The following is a 13,518-nucleotide window of genomic DNA, read 5'->3' on the forward strand; positions in this document are numbered from 1 at the left end:
TTAATAACCAAAACTTAATCTACACCAACGCTTTTGTTCTACAAAGGAAAGAGAACTTACTTGAATTCAAATCAATAACAGTATGTTATACTCAACAGAAAAATAAATTAATAGTTTGACATTTTTCCATCCCAACTCCTAATAATGAACTACAGTAAAAATATGGTATGGTTAAGTATTAAGACAACTTTAGACTATTTAAAAACGCAAGTAAATATATACCTTCTGGATCTAACAGTTTAGTGAGTCCCAATTTCTGTTCTGCTACATTGAAGGCATTGTTAAGATTATAGGTTGCATTAGATCTGGAGAGCCTTTCATACTGGATTAGATCTGGCCTGTAATCAATAAAGGACATACTGAATAACTATTGACGTTAAAAGAACTAGCAGGAACACTGCCTGTAGGATAGCTGTTTCTGGTAGTAATAAGTACTAACAGGAACACTCCCTGTAGGATAGCTGTTTCTGGTAGTAATAAGTACTAACAGGAACACTCCCTGTAGGATAGCTGTTTCTGGTAGTAATAAGTACTAACAGGAACACTGCCTGTAGGATAGCTGTTTCTGGTAGTAATAAGTACTAACAGGAACACTGCCTGTAGGATAGCTGTTTCTGGTAGTACAGTACTAACAGGAACCCCCTGTAGGATAGCTGTTTCTGGTAGTAATAAGTACTGGAACACCCCTGTAGGATAGCTGTTTCTGGTAGTAATAAGTACTAACAGGAACACTCCCTGTAGGATAGCTGTTTCTGCTAGTAATTACTAATTGTAGCATTTGCACTTCATTGAAAAATTTGGAAAAAGTTTCTGAGAAAGGATTTTTTTCTGGAAAGTGCTGCACAGGAAAAGTTTTTGGATTGTGTTCTTTACTCATAAGCCCTTCATGGCATCAAAATTATTCAACATACAGAGTTCAAAATTTGCATATATGTTTTATTGACAAATTGTAATGTTTATACACATTAAATGTGGTACCATTTATTGAAAATAAATTTTTTTTCAGAATTCCAGTTTCTCAATACTATTTAAAAATTACATTAATAAAGATATGATCAAACCCTCACATACAGTACTAATGAAAATTGGTGTTCAACTTGTTTGTTGAACAAAATGGTAATTTTTGTAATTGTATTAATCTTGAATACCCAAAACAAAATTTTTTTTTGATTTTTGTTTGTGGTGTAGGAGTTTGGGTTACGTGTACAAATATTAAAATACATGTTATGTCCATTATAGTATCATTACACTTGAACTTATACACACTGATGCATTTTATAGCTATTTGAATAGCCATTTTTATTATTATTATTTTTTTTAGATCAGAAACAAATACAAAACCTTAATGAACTGAATCTGGTTTTTTGATGATATTAGGATGTCAATACTATAAAATGTCTTTAAAAAGTATCAATAAAACATTTAAAGAATAATACAAAAAATGTGGAATCCTCAATAGCTGTGGCACATTTTAGGCAGGATCAGAGTAAATTAATCTACAAGGCCAGTAATTACTCATCAGAATCTTTACCAGCCTACCCTCAACTTGAAATTATTTTAGATAAGACGACAATAAAGTAACCTACACGACCTTGGGTGACCAAATAAATAAATTGAAACTGTTTTACCTCCTGAATCCAAAACTATACTCAATCGCAAATCAGCTAAGAAATGACAGAGCTATGAGCTAAAAATATGAAAAACTAGTAGCCATTCTATAAGCTACTATGCCACAGCTAAAATTATGCATGAAAGCATTATTCACATGGACAGGCACCTATTTGTTTCAATTATATTATTATTATAAAAGCTGGATTTTAGCAAAATTTATTAAAAATGTTTATTGTTGTTTCAAACTTTCCAATAAATTTCTATTTGAATTAGGTTGCTTACGTGAGAAATTTTACAAAGAAATAGTCAAGTGAATTACTATATATATGAAAGAACTTTGTAATTATGCATTTGTAAAACATTTTTAATAAATTATTATGTACTAGGTATGCTAAGAAAATACATTTTGCCTTCTGTACATAATTACTAATTTTTGTACTAATTGTTGATATTTTAAAATTAGTCTGTTATAAATTTGAAGTTTAATAAATAAAATATATTTGAAAAGTAAAAATATTAGGTTGAGGAATAATTCGTGAGCATTTTTAAATAATTTCATTCAAGCATTACATGCAAGACTATACAATACTTCAATGCATGAACACATTACACCCAAAACATTTATTATGATACTTTATTTCATGTAATACCTAGGTATATAGTATGCATTGTTTTAAACGAAATTGCAAGAAATTAAATGCGAAAAGCAGATGGTGTCGAAAACGCTCGAATTTGTCCACTTGACATTCCATTTAATGAGCTGAAAATGAAAGCAAAAATTAAAGTCATATGAAAATCAAACACACCATCTATTAGAACAAAAAATTATCTACCAAATGACATGAAATATTTTGTGAAAGCGTTTCATTTATGAATATATTTTTTAACTTGAAAAAACGCTCACGAATTATTCCTCAACCCAATATTTGATTCCATCATATTTTAATGGAAGTCAGTTTCTGGCAAGTTATACATTTGTTTATGCTTGAGTTTCACAAAAAGATAATATTAATTATTATATATATATATTAACAAATCAACTGGACTTCTTTATTTTATTCAAAAAAATGGCTACATGGTCTACTCTGAAACACAAGTTAGTCCCAAACATTTAAGACACTTTGAAATAACACAGTAATCAGGAAGTTGATACCTATGTTTGTGAATGAGAGCATTAAAAGCCAATCCATCCCTCCAGCTAGTGGTGAAGTTACGTATATTTACGTTGGGATATCCTGCTGTTTTCATCTGGCACCACAACAACAAAGCATCCTTTGCTGACCGTGTTTCTTGATTGTCAACTTCTTCAATAGTTATGTCTTGAATCTACACAGATTATAATCAGTTTGGGTAAATATTGATATAAATGTCAAATTGTAACATCAAGTATTCATTTTAAACAGAATTTATTTGCAAAACTTAATTCTTTTTATGTTTCTAAACACCCACTGTATCATTTTACAGCAAATGATAGAGTTGTAATGATCTACCTTGAGAGTAAGAGTCTAATAGTTCATACAGGAAAGTGTTTTGCTGCCAGATCTTTACAACTCTAGATCATTTTTTTCACCTTCTATTTACTGAGAAATGTATTAGTGAAACTTAATTATTTTTATAATTCTAACACCCACTATATCATTTTACAGCAAATGACAAATTGTTTTCAATCCTACCTGGAACCTCAAAATGATAGTCCATATGAGGCCAAGGGTGAGCCTAGCACTGCCATCTACAATATCATGTGATCCCAAATTCTCTAGGTGAACCCTTTGCTCTCTTAAGAACTGAAGGGCTTTGTCCACATTTTCTAAACAGTGAATGCGCATTTTTCCTTTTGTTGGCCTTGGCTTCATACAAAAAAAAAAATATATATATTATGAGGATACATTCTTGATTTCCTGTAGATATAAAAAACAATATAAAATTTATGACAAAATCAAAATGTTTTTTAAAAAATCTACTCATAACTCATTCTTCTGTACCAATTTACTGTAATTTGATGCAATTGAGAAACAACATTGTAATCTGTGGGAATTCAAGCTTTAATAAGCTTTCTTACACAGTCTATCCAATGAAGATTCCATGTACAATTTAGAACAGCACTCTAAACTTTAAAAGTTCTTCCCAATTAATGAGAAAATACATTTCTTAACAACCCATAACATAATCAACCTCATAACATAAGATCACTTCCACATAATCTTCCAATTTTTAAATGTCATTAGTTATACAAGTATCTGGCAGTCTTTTACAATAAGCCTCTAGAAAATGAATGTTTGGTTTAGACCTAGAAACATTTTTTTGGATATATTCTTGAAAATGGATACTTTGGTCCTATTATTTTTGACTACTTCCAGAAAAAGAACACAAGATGAAGCATATTAAGGTGTATCTTATTAGACTAGGTTCAATCACCTTTTGCATTTTCTTTCGATGCTGCATTTATGCCACAATAATCTTGAATGTGATTTTAAGTTACATTCAAGAATGGTCTCAGAATACATCCCAAAATGTCTATTTTTGTGTTCCTCTTATTGTGTGAATTTAAAAGAGGTTATGTTGCAGTACTAGATGTTATTGTGAAAAGTGACCTAGGAGCATTGTTTAGGTAGGAAATGTCATTCTTTCAAAGTATGACAGTTTTTTTTTGTTGTTTCTTTTTGTCTAGTTAGAATTCTCTGACATTGGACAGCTTCTTCCCACAAAAAAGCTGCAGCTTCAACAAACTGGACAAAATGTACATTTTTTTTCAGTGTCAGGACAACTGCCCCACCAGTGTCTTTCGATGCACAGAAACAACTACACAACTGGTCTTAGCTTAGAGTAGAAGATAAACACAACTTTCAGTGAGACTGATAAACTAATACATCTCTAGCAGTATCAGTAATTATCTCTATATAGTTAATTTTGTCTTTTTTTTAAGGACTGTTTTCATTCAAAAAGTTTTAAACAACCAACATGCAATTACAACCAAACCAAACAGTATCAGTTTGAATATACTGACCCTAAGAAACCCAACAACTAATTATTCTAAACTGTTGTTGAAGATTAATATGCAAATATGTCATCCTAATTTAATTTGTTGAATACAATGTTGAAGGAATACCTAAAAACTTTACTGAAAATCGTATATATTTTTCACAGAGTTTTGAGTTTGCCTGTAAATCTAATTTAGTGGCTATGGTTTGTACAAAAATAATTTACAAAATACATTAAAGTATGATTGCAGTAGCTAGATAGTTTTGCTTTATAGCAACCTTACTCAACTTCTTGCATCACTTCATAAACATGTCCCTTAAAGTTTTTTATCATTATGCATTGACTTAGTATATTCAGCTTTAAAAAATACACTGTGGAATATTTTGGCAGATAAATCAGAAGCTGAATCCCATAAATATATTAACAGACTCTGAATAAGTAACCAGAAACATAGTTCATGCAATGTTGTCAGAAACAAATGTATCTGGATGATTTTACAGTCAATACACTGAGAAAAATTATAAAGTTCAGTGGAAGGGATTTCTGAATAATCACCAAAACAATGAAGAATTTATAAAAATTTGTTTCCATCCTCCACAGCTTTACCAATAGCTATTATAAATGATGTCTGACATGCTGAAGGAGGACACTAAAAATATTGTAGAACCAATCATGACTTATTTTGAAGGTATTGTATTTATTGGTCACCCAAATTGTGAACCTCAATGGCCTGGTTTTGTACAATAAGTATGGAATATGTATGATCAGACTGAGAAAGAATTGTCAAGAACCAATCTTACTGAGAATCCGAAACAGATGATGGCAAATATAACTAACTTTTGGAAGTTTCAATATTCTAAATTGGGAGGTCTTCAGTTATGTCCAAATGGTTCACCTAGAAAGTAAACATTTACCACTACCCCACAGAGCAAAACATTTACATGGGCAATGAATCAAATGATATCCATAACTGTGACAACCAAGAAATAACAAGACTACCAGCAACTTACACTTTTATGTAAAAATATCAAGCCCATTAATACATTCTCTATTTTCATGCTTTATTTTATGAATGTTTATGTTTAAAGTAGTGATTTTATGACAAGTGTGTTATCAATGTTTTTGCCGAGTTTTAATAGGAGTTTCATAATATCTGACTACTGCAAATTTATTTCCAAACTATTTTATGTGACTGTAACCTGAGGTTATCTGATAAAAGTGTCATGATATTACACATTTAATTTCTGTAGTAAGTGAATAGTAAGTTCAATAAATACCCTGTTGTTCTTGATGACATATCTATACCAAAGTATGCTGGGCAGTTACTTAGAACCATTTGGCAGGTTAAGGGAAACATCAGTAAAAATCTTAGAAGAGGTACTCCTGTATGTCAGGGTAGTCACAGATACATGAAGATTTGACAAAACATCAATGGTCAGGTTTTGGACATGGCACTAAAGGGGTATACAAACTGCTACTCAATATTCACAAGTGAGAAGAAACTCAAATGTATCAAACAAAAACTGTTCAATTCTCATGAGCCTGGTTCAAGTAAACACATTTCAGATAAACAATTAAATCTACTCAGGAACAATCCAAAATAGCAGAACAAGTTGAATTATGGAAAATTAGGAAATAGACTCTCTCAAATGCTAGCCTGTCAGGTAGAATGAAGGCTATGAAGTGTTGTAGACAAACACAATAAAGTTGTAATGATCTATCTTGGTAATTACAGTCTAACAGTTCATATAGGGAAGTATCTTACTATTGATCTTTATAGCCCTAGATCATTTTTCTCAACTTCCATATCCTGTGAAATTCAACTGGGGGGGGGGGATTTATAGCAAATATTTATGTTGCTCTTTGAAACTGATGTTAGGCAATTCCACCAGTACTATATCTGTGAAGTACTAAGTATAAAGAAGACAAGTATCAGCACACTTATATCTCCTCTTGAAGTTGATGATCAAAAGATAAAAGTTCAGGAGAATGAGAGAACATCTTTTGCAGTATTATAGTTATATTTAACTATTGCCCTGAAGTAAAGACAAAAATTGAAGTTGTTTTTCTAATTGAAAGTACTGCAGAATAAGCTACCAAATCATTAACAAAGGCAACTGCTGATGCACTATTATCAAACATGGATGATATGAATGTTCTTTTCTTTAGAGCTGCACTTATTAATATAAAAATTAAAGACAACAGAATTACATATTTTTTCCACCCCATTCAAAAAAGCATCAATATATGTGAAATGTCAAGTCAGAACTTGTATCTTGCTCTTTCTTCAATATCTTGATGCAAGGATCATTAATGAATCAAACTTCATAGTATCCCTACTCATCTTTTGACCTAAAATTCAAAGGTCTTACACTTATGAATCAGCTTTGCCATTTTCTTCAGGTGATCAATTACTATGCACCAAAATTTCTTTTGCTGAGTGGCAACAGTTTGCTGATAATGGTGTTACCATTCCTGCAAACATTCAAAGTAATATCTTCACACAAGTAGCTGCTGGCAAAAATGATTGCATACAGAAGATAAGGAAAAATATCAAAAATACCACTCACAGAATCAATATAAATTTTAAACAAAGGTAGTACAGTAACCCTCTTATCTATATATAATATACAAAAGGGATTTAAATAGAGTAAAAGAGAATACATTAAAAACTTGTGTCATTATAATAATTTCCATGTCCAAAATTACGAGGCAAATAGAGTGTTTAAAGATGTTCACTGCAAGACAATCACTAAATGCTTGGATCTTGTGCACAACATGTTCTTGCAAGATATTCACACTTAACTTATGACCATATCAGTACTAGCAAGAAGCAACACATTCTAGGACAGACTGGGTTTAATGCAAAAACTAAATTATATTTGTCTGTTATCCATTAAAGGTTACTGGCTTGTCAATGATGCCTCACCAACACAGTTGTGTATGAAAGATGATGGATAAGCATTACAAACTCTCTTGATCTTTTATAATCCTTCAAGCCTCAAATTTATTATGCTTTAACTTTATTTCTTGTACCTTTTTTACATGCATCTACCTCCCCCCCCATAAGGAAGTAGTCTATCTTGAAAATCTGCAAATTTTCCATATTTGACCAGTCTACTGTTAATTCAGTTGACTAATTCACATACAATTCTTTTTACATACCTTTAGAATATTTTTTTTACCTTGTAAACAAAACTCATCATTCCTGATCTCAATATGCAGTAAAGCTAATGATCATTTGCAACACAACTAAATGTTCCCCCATCTCAATCCTCTAAACCATTTCTATATCACAAATTAACAATAAATTTAAAATAACATTGGTTCAAGTAGGTTTCCCAACCAACTGATGAAGAAATCCATCTTAAATGGCTTCTTCTTTCTCCCTCATGATTTGACCCTAACATTTTCCAACCTGCATGTCTTAAATTAAAATTACCCATAATTATGACTTCATTAATAGTTGAATTCTTAACCATACTGTAGTTTCTCATCATTTCATCTGGTGGCCTAACAAATTTCCAGTAAAACAACATTTTCTTACTACACTCACTAACATAAAACCAAGTATATTCAATCTCCTTGCTGTTTTGATTGATATCAACAACTTCAACAGAAGATAAACATTTTACAAAAAAACTCATTTCTTTTTCTTCTCTAAGTACTGTGTCCCTATTAAATAACCTATGACCATGCATTTCAAAGAAATTTTATGTCAAAGATTATTTAAATCTAAATATCAGTGATTCAAATTAAAATCTTTCATTCAACCAGTTCACTAATAGTCCTGTTTATTTCTAATACTTCTATTGTATTATAATAGTAACAATTTAACCTACAATTAACATGACTTTGTATTTTGTTCCCATACTTGTATCATTTTTCTACATCATTGTTTCTTTATTTAATTTACCAAGGCCCTTACCACTGTCTGGTCATAGTTTAAAGTTACCCTTTCAGTTACAATATATTCCTTTTGAAACAATTTTAAGGACGAGAACTGTAGCTTCAATGCACTTCTTCAAAGCTATCTCTGTGCCACGTGTGAAGGCCCAGCAGGTCTCACTCCAAGACTGAAGTACAGCGACTTTCTCTCAAACATTTAAGTTACTGAAAAATTTGGTGATGCTTGAAACTTCCCTCAACAAAAGAATAAATTGATTTTATTGTTCCTAGAGTTTTTTCAGTGACTGAATTTTATTTAAAAGTTTTTTGAATGGCAAGACCAAGCAAGTGACCAAATAATTTTTCCTTATATATATTATTTAACCTATAAATATTAATTAGAAAAACTGAAAAACAATATTCTATATATTTTATTATTCAACCATAACGAGACATAAAAGAAACAAAAATTACAATGGTCATTGCATCATCTTATTTCATCCACTGTTCAAGTGTTTACTGACATGCAGGCACTTGCATTCTGACAGGAAGGAAATGAGTGAAGAAAAAATGAAACAAATCTTAATCTTGATATTATTATGGTGATTTTTCTGTCTCTCTATCCAATCCACATTTCTGCCCTACTCCTTCCATATTTCCTTTCCTTTTTTAATTTTTCCTCTTGTTTTTTTTCTTTTCTTTTTTCTTCAACCTCCCTCCAAGAATGCATGGTTTTCTCTGAAGTGGAGGCATCAAATGTCCAGCAGGGCATGATTACTACTATGGTTGCCTACCTTATTACTTGCTCTGTCAGTTATATCCTCTATCTCTGGATAGCACGATCTAATTCTTTTCTCCCCGTTTTCCTCAAGACTATTCTATCTGCCTACTGTACTAAAACATTAATTACAACAACCCCTTTGCAAGTTTGTTTGCTTTCATCCTTTTCTCTTTCTTTCCTATAAATCCTCATGTGAAAAACTAAAGGCTAAAATGTATTACTTAATAAAACTTAATAAATACAATTAAACCCATACTTTTAGTTCTCATTGTACCATTCCTAACTTCCTGGAACACATCATTAGTTACTGTATCCCTCTGCATGTAAGATAGCTTTAAATTTCTCCTCTGACTCAAATAAATACAATAAGAATATATAATAAAATCCTTAAACAGATTTAAGTGAGATATTCCAAAAAATTTCACAAGCTTGCCTTTAAAAATATATCTTCTTTCCTGTAGGACTCTCATTCTCAGGTTAGTTATGAATTTATCTGGAGTTTGCAACTGAACATAATGTAAAACACAAACCAACAATTTTTACATCACTAGTACAACAAAGAACCACTGAACTAATAGTACAAAAGTACAAATGGTTACACTGAGCACAAAACAACTCCACAGAAAAAAACAAATGAGTAATTTTACACAGATTTCTTACTTAACTTTTAGCCTAATATGTCTGCTCATTTTGTTTTTTCTATTATACCACAGATATTTTCACACTTTTAAACACTAACTTAAAGAAAAATTAAGTACTAATAAAAACACTTTCCTCTGAGGAAAGAAGCATTTAGTTTGCTTAAATCAGAAACATTACACTGTTTATAAGTTACAAACTTTGATAGACTTGTCTTTAAAGTTCCAAAAAGTACCATAGAGACTTCAAACTTACAAGACGCTCTCCAGAGAGGATTTCCAGTAACTTAATCAACATCTTGCCATCTCTAAGATCAAGGTACAAATCTGTGATTCGACAGTTGGCTCTAACAAGATGAGAATTTACCCACTTGCAAAAAGTCTTTTTCTGCACAGATTCTCGTTCATCTAGGAAAGAAAAATATCAAAAGGTATCATTAAAACTTCATATGGCTTTATCATAATGAGTGATTGTACTTCTCCAAATTATTAAATATTAGCAATGCCCACTGAAACAATTCAAATGAAATTTGTCTAAAATTGTGATGAATAAATATTAAATGTGCAGGAAATCAAATTCTATTGAGGAAAGCATATGATTTTATAGTGGGCCATTTACAACCACCTTTTGTCATTCCTAATCAAATGGCAGATGGGATAACTGCACTGCATTTCTTTTTTCAGCAAAGAAGACTGGGTGCAATCTTCACAACAATGAAACAAGTACATCCATCACAACAGAATGCTCAGGTCTGCTAAAGAGTCAAAGCATTAATGCCTTGGTTCAGTGTTCTACAAATTAATAAAGCTAGAGATTACAGGAAAGAAAATATTGCTACAATGAAAGAGTTAAATAAAACCTGAGGGATGAGGCAAATAAACCAGCATGCATGTTCTTTTCTGTCATGGATTCTAAAACGCATGCTAAGATATTTACTTCTCATCTTTAAAACACACTGAATTCAATCTTTATATTTTCCAACATGTAAACATGGCTTTTCAACTCAAATCTTAAAAGTTGTCAAAATGACATCACTTTGAACCATAAAAGAGCCAAGATTTGTTTTGTTGTATGTTCTACATCAAAGTATGCAAATAATTCATTTATTTGAATGTATTTAGACCATAAGACTTACACATATGATTTTTGCTAAATTCACTGCAATCCAACCAGAGGGCATTTAATATATTGTTCACAGGTTTTAAGAAATGCTAAATTCATGTTTTGAATTGCTTGCACATATGCAATAATTAACTGTGCATTAAAAATGAATATTCATCAGTCCATAATCAGACACAGATCTAGAGCAGATCTCATTCAAATCCAGTAAATTACACAGTTCACAAGAAAATGGCTAAATGAAATTTAAAAGTGATTTGTAGATTGCACAATAACCACAAAATTTTAACTAATTAAAAAAATATTTTAATTTAAAATTCTATCAAGCTTCACTCAAGTTATTTTAGAGAAAATAGTTTTTAACAATTTTCATGTATTAATTATATACATTGTTTCAAACAAAATATAAATACAAAACAGTAAGATTTCAATTGTACCAGCTGAATATATTTTGCAATCACTAAAACTAAATAATCTGAACTTGATTACAAAATAAAACTTTGCATGATAAAGTTTTTACTTTCAATCATATTTAATGCAAAATCAATAAACAAAAAAATCACAAGTTTAACAGTTTAATCATCTTGATATAGATAAGTGTTCATGTCAAAGAATTAAAACTACTTTATTATAAACATACATGAACAAACTTAGCATAAAAACATGGTTAATAAATTTGAATAATGCACAAGTTTTAATTTCTCAATTTCAAAAGGAAATACCTAAAGTTTTCAATCTCCCCTTGTCTCTGTAATGTGACACTTCTTCGCTCTTACTCTTTAAATCAACCTTCTATGACATCCCATAATGAACTTACTCATTACACGATAATTTAATTTTTATAGCTTTCGATCTTCTTTTATACAAGTCAGAAAGTCACGCCCATGTGCCATGCCTTCCTCTCACAAATTGCTAGTGACTATCTTTAATATCCACTATTAGATCATTTCACTTAACAGCAAGAGAAAAACTTAATATACCAAATAACAATTCCTACCTTTAGTAATTTTAGCTATCTTGCTTAAAGATTCAAAGTTGCCATCATTAAGTTCAAATCAATTAAAAATATTACTCTAAACCATTTATACCTTAGTTCAGTGTTCTCCAAGTTTAAAAGCAGCACACCTTAGTTGGAAAGGTTTTTGTTGTCATCCCCCTTCACATTAAAATAAATTTTCCAAGGGATAACAACAAAAAATATTTTCTTTACTTGCACATTTGAAATAAACAAATTATCTGACATAACAGTACAATCATTACAAAATAAGACTAAAGTTTCATCAGCAGGCTAACACACACACGAAAAAAAAAAACAAAAAACAAATCTTGATAATTTGTATGTTGTTTTTTTATTAGAAACTTATGTCAGATAATAAAACAAGAAGGAATTCTCAATAGCTATAGCACTTGTAATTCTTTCAGGCATGATTAGAGTAAACTAATCTACCAAACCTTCTCCTCTTTCATTAGCTATATTTTTGTGCAACAACAATTCTAAGCATGGAACTTGTGTGTACATGACTTAAATTTTATTACAAATAGGATCTCTATGAGACTACCCTTAAACTGAACTTTGTTTAGGCAGGATTAAACTAAACTAGTATACAAGACCTTGAGCATGGTCAAAGAAATCAATTGGAAGGGTTTGACCTCCTGAGTCCAAAACTGTAATTAGAACTTATATCAGTCAAGAGATGACAAAGCTACAAACTAAAAGTGTGTAAAAAAAATCTCAAAGCCATTCCACAATCTGCTATGCTGCAGCTAAAAATAACAATATTACACTTTCCATGAGATATTCTCAAGTAATTGATGCATTATGTCATTCAATATCATCACTTAAAACACATTTGCTATGCAACTTAAGAGTTTAATAGTAGGATTTTTAGTTTGTCACGGCTCAAAGAATAAAATGAAATAAAGATACATGTAAGCCATTACCAGCTTTAAACTGTTTACAAAATATAACTAATTTTCAGCTACAATCTTCAGCCATTCTAGGAATGAACAACAAAAGTATAATTAAGATTTCATATTTTTATGGTGCTTAAATGTTGGTCAAATTAAATCAAGTTTATATAATGATGAGGTATAGAGAATAACAAAAATTAGTTTCACTGAAAAAATACTTTAATGTTCATTAAGAGGATTTAGAAGTTATACAAAAGAAACAAGAAACTGTAAGATGAGTATTTTGTGTCTTAACATGAAAATAACCTTGCACCGAGATTAGGCATACTTTGACTCCATTTTTTAACTCACAGAAAAATCTTAAATGCAAATACTTAATGTTTTAAAGACTTTTTGAACACAGAAGTTTTTTTCAATTATCTAAAAGCTTGTCAAAGATACCCTTTTCACATTAAATGCTAAAAAATGTGTACTTTACATTCAAAGAGACTAAGCTTGTTTAACAGTAACATGCAGAATGTGGCTGGAAGGACCTAAGTGCCTGCCCTTATGATCCAAAGTTCCCTTTTTTGTTAAAGAAATTGTCAACA

The 13,518-nt window shown here is 30.7% G+C and overlaps 1 protein-coding gene across 11 annotated transcripts in view; it reads right to left on the reverse strand.

The window, feature by feature from the left end:
- Positions 1-13,518, reverse strand: part of LOC143226126 (spectrin beta chain-like) — an 82,607-nt gene that overhangs the window by 55,308 nt on the left and 13,781 nt on the right. For all 11 annotated transcript variants that reach the window (XR_013014356.1, XR_013014355.1, XM_076456670.1 and 8 more), the window contains exons 3-6: positions 10,154-10,305; positions 3,285-3,458; positions 2,765-2,937; positions 223-338 (exon numbers count right to left, since the gene is read on the reverse strand). Coding sequence is in view for 9 of the 11 variants with exons in the window: in XM_076456670.1 (XP_076312785.1) it covers positions 223-338; positions 2,765-2,937; positions 3,285-3,458; positions 10,154-10,305 (615 nt within the window). In the remaining 2 variants the exon portion in view is untranslated. The remainder of the gene's footprint in view (positions 1-222; positions 339-2,764; positions 2,938-3,284; positions 3,459-10,153; positions 10,306-13,518) is intronic.

This window comes from Tachypleus tridentatus, chromosome 9 (genome assembly GCF_004210375.1).
Source record: "Tachypleus tridentatus isolate NWPU-2018 chromosome 9, ASM421037v1, whole genome shotgun sequence".
NCBI classification, from domain to species: Eukaryota; Metazoa; Arthropoda; class Merostomata; order Xiphosura; family Limulidae; genus Tachypleus; species Tachypleus tridentatus.